This window comes from Cuculus canorus, chromosome 12 (genome assembly GCF_017976375.1).
Source record: "Cuculus canorus isolate bCucCan1 chromosome 12, bCucCan1.pri, whole genome shotgun sequence".
Classification (NCBI taxonomy): domain Eukaryota; kingdom Metazoa; phylum Chordata; class Aves; order Cuculiformes; family Cuculidae; genus Cuculus; species Cuculus canorus.
The window spans coordinates 18,979,037-18,990,889 of NC_071412.1; the positions used below are offsets into that span (position 1 = coordinate 18,979,037).

Below are 11,853 nucleotides of genomic sequence, written 5' to 3' on the forward strand. Positions count from 1 at the left end.
GCTTTTTACTTGTCTGGATTAACAAAACACCTATAGGCTTCAGATGGGAATGTCTACTCTCAAACTGTTAAAAACTGAAGTTGGCCACTGGTGCTAATGAAAACTGAATTGTGGTTAGTTACTCTGGATCCAAGGACCTGAAAATGCTTGTATTTTTACAGATGATAGTTGCATTTTGTTTACACCAAATACTTGTGGTGATACGCAACACGTGAAGAGAAGTAAGTGTGGACTACACAGAGGAGCACATTTTCTTAGTGAATGTAGAAACTTCATATCACATGGTAAAAATAAAGCAGAAAAAGGGGGAAACCCAAGATAATAAATTTCTGAGTGGCGAAAAATTGCAGCCTTTAATTTAAGAAATATCAGGACTTTAAGCATAACATAGTGTTGTAAACATGTAATTCCAATGTATTTTGATAATATAATTGAAAATATTTAGCTAATAAGAATACAAAAATCAGCATTTTGAGTGGACTGTGAGATTCTAGGCTGAGAAAATTCAGCCAGGGAGAAAAAAGATGTTAATGAAGAGTGAACAGTGTAGAAATATTTTAAAATGTTTGTAGTTTTGATAATATGGGGGGGCTATAAGAAAAAGTCTTCTGTACTTGTTTTAATTATATCTTCTCTTGCTGTGTTGAATAGCATGTAACTGATAATAACGAACAGCTACTGTTACAAGACTATACCTGCTGGTGTAGAGTGTGCCTTGCATCTCAGTGCAACAAAAAAACTAATGCAAAGATATCTTAGTACTTCTGTTTCTTAGTAAAAAGAATAAGCACTAGCAATTCATTCTTGAACAATGTTCAGTTGCTGAAACCCAAATACCTGCAAATTGATATATTTGAAAACACCCCTGTTCAGGTGTCACGTTGGATGTATTTCCTTGCCGTGCGAGCGTCTGCCAGCTGCCGTTGTTTGATGATTTGATCTCAGATTTTTCCTTTAGATGAAAAAGGCAGAAATGATTGTTTATTAGGTTTGATATAAAGCAAACCACCCAAACCACATGGCATTTGATAAAGGGGATTTGTGTTGCAAGTTGATAGCTAACATGTGATGAGCATTCACTGCAGGAAGGACGGAGCCCTAGTTCTCTGCTCAGAGCATGTTTCCAGAAGGCAAATGCAAAGTCTATTTGTTTGTGCCTCTCACACTCTGTGGAATGGGACACGCTTTGTTGCAGGTGCCGTTCAATAAACAAAGCCTAGGCAACAGATTCACAGGGATTAACGCATTCTAGAACAGGAAGACAGTAAGGTCAGGAAAACAGGAGCAACTGCTAAGTCACATAACACCAACTGCATCCTTTACACCTCCAGACTTCCCAGGAGCTAGTGAAATCGATGCAGCCACATTCTGGGGGAAGGGATAGGATGTGATAGATCCTCTACTGCCTACAGAGCTGGGCATTGTACTACTGCTCTTTTCAGAGATGGCGTTTGTTGGAAGAAAGTGTAAAACTAGTGACTGGTAATTAGAAGAATCCTTAGGACAGCCTGATCTAGTGGGACATGTCCCTATACCCTAGTTTTCAGTTAGCCTTGAAATCAGTGGTACGCTTAGCAGCGTTTTAGGTGCGTGCGATAGAAGTGTCTGGGACTGACTGATGTAGCATAGAGGGTCAGGCTCAGCATTCTTCTGGGCCAATCTGTGCTGCACAGAAGTCCAGCATCATAAAGGGTTTAGCTCATTCTAGATTGAGCCAAATTTGAGTGGAAGATGTGACCATGATCATATGCTCTGTTTGCTATGAAACAGTAGATCTTACAGGCAGACATTTGCACATCTAGATGATGATGCTTTTGTACAGAACCTTTTATCCAATTGTTTTGTATTTGTATTTGTGTTTGTATCTATAGTTATAGTTATATTTTATTTATATTTATATAGAGGAATGTCACAGGACATCCATGTTCCTTTAAATAAGACTCAAAATCATTCTAACAGCGTGAGAGTGGTACAGAATTTTAGCCTCTATGACTTGTCCATACATTCCATGTTAGTACTACCATTCCCTTCTTAGACACTGAAAAGACTCACGGCAGCACAATTTTAGACAGTCTACTTGTAATTCATGCATAAGCTCTGTGCTAATCTTATACTTCTTACACAGGCAAGACCTGGAGAAACTTGCCCTGGAAACACATCCAGAGCAAGGCACTGGCATTTTCTGCCATTGTTCATACTGATGAGGTTCTGCATCTTTCTCACTTGTAAGAAGTCATTTGATATCTTGTATTTTCTGTTACATGTTCTAGATGGAAGAGTTTCTGGACTTGGGAGATGATGTATCTGATACTACTTTGGATGATATTATTAACTCCCAAAAGCCAAATCAATGCTGTGTACTAATATACACATCCGGAACAACTGGGAAACCAAAAGGAGCCATGCTGAGTCATGACAATGTAGGTACTTAGGCTCTTCCTTCAGCGTAAAAATAGCACAGCATGAGGATGTTATTCCTGGGTTTGGAAGTTACTGGTACGTGCTAGAACCTTGAAATCCTTTTGCTTTCGCAACATGGATAGTGTACTACAAAGTGATATGTAAAATGCAGTCACATTTATCTGGTAAAGTATAAGCACGGTAAAGAATGAAACTCCATTCAAACTGGCACTTCACAAGGTTGAACAGTTTGTTGTGAATATAAATGTTTTATTCACTGGTTTTCTCATTAGATACAATGTATGTACTCATAAATGTAATTCACAGCTTGCCACATGTGTCAGGTGATGTCACGAGCCGTCTTAAACAAGGAGCGTACATCACCCAGGCACTATCAAGTCAGCCTGACAGGCTGCTTCTGCAAATTGTATTCAAATTGGGGGTGGATGTATGGCTTTTTTACTTTGGCATTCTTATATTCCTAGACTTGGGTTTCTACATCTCTCACTGGAGGATAACGCAACTCTAGTGGGTGTCCTGGTACTTGCGATAGCCCTACCTGCATTGTTGAGAACAAAAAATGTTCCAGTGGTAGAAAAAAGCAAAGTCATTTGCAAAAAGAACTTTCCCCAGAAGTCTGCTAGCAGTTATTTTATATGTTTAATTTTTTGAAGGTGGCTGCGCAGGAGTGGGAAGTGCGAGGGAGCCTTTCTGAACACACAGACAATCGTGAAAGGGCTGTTTTAAATTGTGGCGTCTTCTGTTAAATCAGTGCAGGAACTATTGCAGACATGCACGCCGTGAGGAGCAATTCACCCGGCTGTAGGGACCAGTACAGGAGTATCTGCAAGCAGAACACAGTGGAATTTATCAATAGACAAAACCACTGATCTGACGTTGCAAATCCTATGCTCTTCCATCTCAAAGGAGTCTGGTGTCATTTCCACGTTGGCTGCCAAACTATTCCTGGGTGCTGATCGCAAACATGCTATTTTTATGTTGATGAACAGTGGAAAACATGCCTTGCCTCTAACTGTGCTGCTGCCTTCTTTAGTCAAAAGACATTTGCCACTGTCCATGTGCAAAATCAACGCTGAGTCAGTCATATATGCAGTCACACAGATATGCTGTGCGTGTGTCTGCGTGCTGCGAGGCTTTGGAGGGTATGGAGGATAAGCAATCAGTATAGGCACATCTCAAAGATCCCATTCTGCCTACTGTGTAAGACTCCCATTGCCACTTGTCCAGCGCTGCCATCTAAACTTGGAGTGGCCTGGCCTGACAGCATGCTGCTCCTTGAAAACTCCTCTTGAGAATCTGTATTTCTTTAGGCCAAATGTATGCTTGTTCCTTGTGGTTTACTAAGATGAGAAGGAAGAGACAGGCACACACTGATCACTGGTATTGCAAGTGATTTGTATCTCTTCCCTGCCATCTTGAATAATCTCATTTCCATGTCCTGCCCTGCCCCGTTTTAGGTTACAGGCTCCTGAGAAGGAACTGTTTCTTTTTGCTGTGTTTTGTTTTGTTTTGTTTTCCTATATTTTTACTGTCCACACATACCTCCTCCTCCTATTCCATCACATATATTAGTGGATCTTCCATATGCTATATTCTGATAAAGAAGATATCCATATTTAGCGTCCTTGAAATGCATCTTCTGAGATAAAGTGGGAATTAGGAAGAAGGAGGGGAAGCATCATAAAGTTTGATTAAGGACTCAAGCAGCACATCTTCGAAGAGTATTCATGTATGCAGTGCCTCTCATGGGACTGGGTGTTTGGGGGAGGAATATCACTTGTGAACCACCATGGTGAATATTGAGAGGCTCCCAAAGGAGCAAAGTACAGCTTCTGTCTTCTGCATTAGTGCTTAGCCAGGAGACCAAATTTCCTCCAGGGAACTGAAAGTCTGGGGTGTTGTCAAAGACTGCAATGTCTTTAGCAGTTTCTGTGAGGTCAGATTCTTCATAGTTGCGTTAGCACAGCATGAGGATGCTTCATTTATATTAAAAGGAAACAAGAAAAAAACCCTACCATATCTAATATGTTTTATCATTTATTTAAACAGATAACGTGGACATCAGCACATTGTAGCAGAGCAGGAGATATGCAACCTGCAGAGGTCCAGCAGGAGTCAATAGTCAGTTATCTCCCACTCAGCCACATAGCTGCACAGATATACGACCTGTGGACTGGAATCAAATGGGGAGAGCAAGTTTACTTTGCTGAGCCGGATGCTCTGAAGGTATCTGTCTAGTACTGCACCTAATCAGGCTTGGGCTTCTTCCTCTTAGAAAACATCCCAAGGAGAGAATATGATCTTTATAGAGATGCGAAGGATGAAGATTGAGAGTCCATTATTTTAAGAAATATGGAAAAATAAAACCATTAGACTTGTGATCCAGTGCTCTAGACTCCAATGAAAATATTTAATCCGGGTCCATAAGCTTCTATTAAGGTAGAAGAGTATGTGTCTAAAGCAAAAGAAGTATAAGGAATTTTTGGAGGAAAGGGAGGCAGCAGGAACTCAACCACCCATGCATTTTCCTTCTCGTATACCTACCTCCCCTGATGTGTCAGAGCAGGCATGTGTTAGTACCTGTGTCTGACTGGAGCAGGTTCATCAATCCTTTATATCCTACAAGTTTAGCGATGATCTACGTGTTACTATTGCACGATGCAGACTGTGTCACCAAACCTCTTTATGGCTGGACCTTTTGCAATGTTCTGAAACAATTTAATGGTTTTAACAGGGCAGCTTGATCAACACACTCAAAGAAGTGCAGCCAACGGCTCACATGGGAGTGCCCCGAGTATGGGAGAAAATCATGGAGAAATTAAAGGATGCTTTTGCTCAGTCAGGATTTCTGAAGAAAAAAATGTTGTCGTGGGCTATGTCGCTTAGCTTAGAGAGAAACCTAAACTGCTCAAGCAGGTATGAATTATAGTAAATGAGATTTCTGTCAACATGAAAGTAGCTGTCTGCTTGTGATAAACTACAAAGCATCAGTGAGCCTCTAAGTGTAAATGGGTAAAACTTGGCCTGGCCACACAGGAAATATAATGCAAGAGGGAAGGTGAACTTATCAGTTACAGTAAGCTGATCTTAAACACAGCAACTGTTAAGTGTCCCTCCATCCTCCTTGAGAACATACTCCACTAATACATCCCGCCTCTCTGTCTTGTGTGGATTGAACAGGTTTGTTTCCAGCTGAGTTTCCTGGTGCAGTGCACTGTGTGACTGGGCTGAGGTGAGGAAAGGGCAAGAATTTGGAGAAGGTGTTATGACAGGGGGGTAGATTTTCAGGGAGAACCCATACAGACTGGCTCGTGACAGTTTGGGGCATGCACCATGTGAGCAGGAGCACCTCATCTCCACACAGAAACTCAGGGACACTCCCCAGGAATTGTCTGAGCTCTAAGTAAGTACTTGCTTTCTCTTCTGAATAACATCAGTGTTTTTCTTCATAAGATTGTCCAGATAAAAATAAATTCACAACTTGATTCACAATTCTTTCTAGTTCCAAAGATCTTTAGTGTGATACAAAGAACTGTGAAATTCTTACAGAAAGTGGTATTCCAAAGCATCACACAATGACCCAGATTCTCAGATAGAAGGGAGTTGGAACTAGATTATCTTTGGGGGTTGGAACTGGATGACCTTTAAGGTCCCTTCCAACCCAAACCATTCTATGATTCTTTGGTAGGTCCTGCAAATTTCAAACTTTAGTGGTGGAGGTTCTCAAGGACACATTTAACTGATAAAGAATCAGGAATACAAGAGCCTTGTTTTATACAGTACATTTTTGTAGATTCTTTATATATTTGCATTATACAGACAAATCAAGAGTTGACTAGCAACGAAAGGACAGAATAAATGGAGAAAGGACAGATATGTAACCTGTTCTTACTGATTTAACTTCTGTCAACACCCAAAACTAAATAGCAAATATATCTCCAAATAAAATTTGTGTCTGACTTCGTTTTGGAAATTTCACAGGTTGCTCTGACTTATCATGTCCTTCTCTTGTGCGTTTTGTATTCAGCAGTGACTTAAAGCAGTTCTGGACAAGGTTAGCAGACTATTTAGTGCTTGCAAAAATACGCAATGCGCTGGGTTTTTCTTCCTGTCAGAAGCACTTTTCTGGTGCTGCTCCCCTCAATACAGAAACGCAGAATTTCTTCTTGGGTCTGAACATCACCCTGTATGAAGCCTATGGGATGAGTGAGACCACAGGTCCACATTGCCTGTCTGGGCCTTCTATTTACAGGCAGCACAGGTAATTTTACCTTTTTTTAAAATATATAAATATAGTATGTTTCATTATATCTATGAGAAGAGTATTTACTAAGTTCAGCAAAGATCTTCTCACTTATTTTATTTTCTCTAAATGCATTGCCACTCTCTTGTGACTTTGGGAGACAAAGTAACTTCGAGGTCAAAAGCTGAACACGTATGTCGTACTGTGGAGGCAGAGTACCGAAAATGTTCTACAGCATTACATGCAGAACGCTGTTAGTAAATCTGACTTTCAAATGCAAGACCTCAAATATAAAAGTGTTTTTATGCCTGAAGATATATAGAGAAAAAAAACCAGGAAGCACAGGACAGGATAGAGCCAAAAAGTGCGTTGATACTCTAACATAGCTATGCTAGGGAATAAATATTCTATGGCTTTCAAACAGCTACAGCAGGGTGTGATTTGCAGTCACTAATATTTTGATAGGTTCAGAGATTTGGCATGTGAGATGTCTTACCAGTATTATGTTTAATCTTTCCGTGCTTCTTGTGGTTTTTCATACTTTATTTTAACAGCTGCGGTAAACCAGCACCTGGCTGCAGAGTGAAATTGGTGGACAAAGATACAGAAGGCCATGGAGAAATCTGTTTCTGGGGAAGGACTGTATTCATGGGTTATTTAAATATGGAAGATAAAACAAAAGAAGCCTTTGATGAGGATGGGTGGTTGCATTCTGGAGATTTAGGAAAACTAGACAAGGATGGCTTTCTTTATGTCACTGGAAGAATTAAAGGTAATATGAAAAATCTTGCTCCATGTTTACGATAACTTCAGCATTGTTCAGTCATGTCAGATGTGGCCCAGCTAGTTAAATGTCTTTCCTCTAATGCAGCAGCATTGACCTAACAGGAAAGTAAAATAAACTTTCCTATAAGGAAGCTGTGGTGTGCCCTGTTCAGGAAAGGTTTCCCTCTACTCTCTAATAAGTGGAGATAATTCACTTCCAACAATGAGGCTTTTTATATCCCAGACCTTGACTCAATATTAAATACAATTGGTCGTATAAAACGATAATGCAGGTTTCATGTGTATTCTTTGATTCTCATGACCTAGTAAGCTGTCCAGTGTCCCTTTGAATCTTACAGAATTGCCTTAATTGCACGTTAGATTATTTAGTCAGTAATGAGAGAGAGTCCTCTGTCATGTAAAAGGTGTTGCTGAAGGTCAGAGCCGGGTTCCTCTGATCCCTCAGGTGATGTGTTTGCAGAGACTCCTACTGAAGCCTGAGGGCAGGAGGGAAAGTTAAAGCAAAAGCAATAAGCCTCAGTATTATTACAGCATGTAGCTTGAAGCCTCACACAAGTAAACCTGGTCGCTTGCTTGGAAACTTTTTTTCCACGATACACATTCAGAAAGTGGGATTGGTCACAGTCGAGATGTAACTGAAGAAGATTTAAAAACTGAGTAATGCCGTCTTAGAATATATGATGAATCACTAGGGAGATAACACCGAGGGGTGAATTGTCATAGGATGACGTAGTGCCCTGTTAGGAATCAGGACTTAAGTAGATACTATTAATAGCCTGCACCAAATGCAGCTATCTTGACTTTAACTTGCTTTCTTGTCTGGTTCATTTTCCTTTAGCATAGCAGTTAGCAACTCCTGGTCTCATTCTGTCACAATGCATCTTCCTGAACTAACAACAGTTACTTTAAATTACAGGTTAAAATAACTGTCCGTCCAGTTTCATTAAAATTTTAAATCCAAGTCCAAATAAGGTAAAATCAAATACAAAGTAGTAAAGAAGCGCTTCTTCTAGTGCCTGAAACAGGATGTTTCCTTTGGTTCTGTGGGTCTTAGGAGTTTTAGGACTCATTAGCTGCAAAGCACTAAGATGCAGCTGGAGAATTCCATACAGTGGGAATATTTGTAGAAGTATGGAAAATGTTGTTGCAGCTATTACTGTTGTCTGGATTGGCTGGAAAAAAGCTGACATTTCAGGCAATGAAAAATTAAGTGCCTACGAGATTGGTAGGGGACAAAGGCAAAAGGAGGGGGGATGAAAGGAAAAAAAAAAGACCTCTTACAAGTTGGGATACACAGCTGGCTTTGGTGTGATCTGTGGTTTGACAGAGGCCTCTCATTCTATAAATACTACTTGTGCTTCCTCAGGTGTGTGCAATGGGCTGACTAGGGGCAGAAATAACTTCTGTAGTTATGAGAGCAATGCTGTAACAAACCAGGAGGTTGAGTAGAGACTGGAAGTTATTTCTCCTCATGTTTCTCATGGAGCAGTAGAGGTGGTAGGGCCTGAACCTGTGAATGCTGAAAGGGTGCTGTATTGCTTCGATCGCATCTAAATTCAAGTTTATCACTGACAGCGAATCAGGTACCAGCCCGATCCTTAATACACAGTCAGCAGTGTTGTTAGACAAAGCACTGGTGCATCATTGCTCTACACTGTTTGCTGAAGCATGTTCTGAAACACTGCAAACACTGTTATTTGAGGACAGTGGAAAGTCACCAGTATAATGAAAGCAGAGTTGGAATTTGCTTAGATGATACATCTGTAATAATCCCAACAAATGTATGCGTTATGCTGCAGAATGAAGGCATTCAAATAAAAACACACATTCATAGAATCATAGAATCATAGAATGGTTTGGGTTGGAAGGGACCTTAAAGCTCATCCAGTTCCAACACCCCTGCCATGGGCAGGGACACCTCCCACTGGCTCAGGCTGCCCAAGGCCCATCCAACCTGGCCTTGAACACCTCCAGAGCTTCCCTGGGCAACATGTGCCAGTGCCTCACCACTCTCATTCCTCTCTTAATGGAATAAGATATCACTACCGTTGTTTACAAACCTTGAATATATTAAGATTCCAGCCTGTCTTTACATTCTCATAAAAAGCTGGGCAGGCATCACTATTGCACTGCAAACTTCCTCTCTTAGATCTTGACTTCCTCCCTTCTTTCCCTGTTGCTTTTGTGGAGCCTCTCTGCAGGAGTAAGTAGGTTTTGTCTGACACCTCTTGGTGGCTGCAAGAATTAGTTTTAGTCATAACAATGAATTTGCTTTTTGGTGAGACAGCAACATTAAAAGAGAGAGTGAATCCTGTGCTAAGTTGGAAAAGGTGATTGCTCACAGAAAAATTGCAGATTATGCCACAGTGCCTTGCAAATAGCTAACCTGTTACTGGATTATGTAAAAATTATCTGGAGCGAAGATGTTGTGCTGAGGGAAAACTGAGAACTTGAGCACATATTTGAAAAATACTAGCATTTTTATTATGAAGATAATGAACCAATAGGCTTTGTTCTCTTTGAAAACATTATCTTTGAAAAAAATCTCCCTTATTATGTCAGAATAAGAAAAGTGGGTCAATCCAGACATTAACCTGATCTCTGGGATTTATTTGAGTTCAACTAATGGCCTTTCTTTTTTGCCTAGATTTGATTATTACAGCTGGAGGTGAAAACGTGCCTCCAATTCCAATTGAAGATGCTGTTAAAAAAGAACTCCCAATTATTAGTAATGCTATGGTGATTGGAGATAAAAAGAAGTTTTTGTCAATGTTGCTGACCCTAAAGGTACACCGGTTTTGATATTGATTTCAGTGAAATTACACACCTGCACCTAATGAAATGAGAAGAGAGGATGTTAGTAGAAAAAAGCATATAGCGACGACACACAAATCCTGATGGTCTAAACTTCTTAGGGTTAGATAATCTGCTAAACAGCTACACATTTACTGCTCTTTCTCCCATACCAGTAATAAGACCTATATTTTATTTAAAAGCTAATTTTTAATTAAGAAATGTTTAAAGAGTGAGAAGTTTCTGCAAGAGAACACAGTAACAGTTTTTATTCTCACTGACAAGTAAAACCAACCAATATTTCTGTTACAGGCAAACCCAGTTTCTAACAAACTTTCCAACAGACGCAGACTTTCCAACAGAAACACTTCTCTACAATTTGCTCTTTTCATGTAATACAATGATAACTGTATAACAACCAATTCATAGTTTTGCTGTGGTATACGCTTCAACTGAGAAATTACTCATTTTTTCTTTTGTACTTTATGTTCTGTATGCATACAAGGTTTAGTTTTCCTCAAGTCGTGTTCCCCTACGACCAATTCTCCCTAATAGAAATTGACTACTTGGAATAATATTAGAATAGAATAGAATAGAATAGAATAGAATAGAATAGAATAGAATAGAATAGAATAGAATAGAATAGAATAGAATAATTTAAGAAGTCTAACTTCAAAGAATGCTTCTCTCAAACTGTTTACATTACATCGCAGTAACTTAATTTAATGATGAACTAAATACTCCATTGTTATAGGGGAACAGTAGACATTCAAGGTCTCTAGATGGACTTTATTGCCCAATTCCTTGACACCTTTCAAGTCTGTTCACATCGTCTGCATATAAGCCAAAAATATTTGCATTTAGTAGCCAAGTGGAAAGAAAAGCACCATCTAGATGTTTTCATCAAGCAGTCTTGATTGGGGAGGACCTCATCAGAGAAACATTTAATGCCTTCCAAGAGTGAGCATTTGACAATTCACTTCATTTGATATTTTAGAGCGTGCTGGACCCAGACACATCTGATCCCACTGACATTCTCACTGAGCAAGCTAGAGACTTCTGCCAGAAGACTGGTAGTAAAGCCACGAAAGTATCGGAGATTGTAGCCACGAGAGACCAGGCTATCTACCAGGCCATCCAGGAGGGAATTGACAAAGTCAACATGAAGGCTACTAATCGGGTTCATTGTATTCAAAAATGGATAGTCCTGCCAAGAGATTTTTCCATTTCTGGAGGAGAACTAGGTAAGAATTGCTGATTTATGTTGAGGTATACATACAGTAAAGAGGCTGCTGATCTGAGAGCATTCACACACAGTTTGGTGTGCCAAATTCTGGGTGCAGCCACTAAAGGGACCAGAAAAAGCCGTTATGCAGCATGTGTTAAAGAATACAAAAATTGGAGGTGTTGTGCTCATATGTATCAATCTGTGCTCACTTACACCTAGAGACCTATATAATTTATCTATAAATTTCAGATTGCTTTGGGCAATTAATCAATTCTAGTTAACTACTTGTGCATTAGAGCGTTAATAACTTCTAGTAGCAATACTGAAAATTTCTCTTTAAAAAAAAAGCAGCAAGCGCAAGACAGTAAAAACCTGACAGCAG

General features: G+C 39.8%; 1 protein-coding gene across 2 annotated transcripts in view; it reads left to right on the plus strand.

Annotated features, from left to right (window-relative positions):
- The window catches only part of ACSBG1 (acyl-CoA synthetase bubblegum family member 1), a 32,656-nt gene that overhangs the window by 17,893 nt on the left and 2,910 nt on the right, over positions 1-11,853 (plus strand). Inside the window, exons 7-13 of one of the 2 annotated variants that reach the window (XM_054077251.1) lie at positions 2,271-2,420; positions 4,471-4,647; positions 5,156-5,337; positions 6,449-6,682; positions 7,219-7,436; positions 10,098-10,237; positions 11,241-11,487. In XM_054077251.1, the coding sequence (XP_053933226.1) occupies positions 2,271-2,420; positions 4,471-4,647; positions 5,156-5,337; positions 6,449-6,682; positions 7,219-7,436; positions 10,098-10,237; positions 11,241-11,487 (1,348 nt within the window). The remainder of the gene's footprint in view (positions 1-2,270; positions 2,421-4,470; positions 4,648-5,155; positions 5,338-6,448; positions 6,683-7,218; positions 7,437-10,097; positions 10,238-11,240; positions 11,488-11,853) is intronic. The other variant, XM_054077252.1, reaches the window with a different exon arrangement.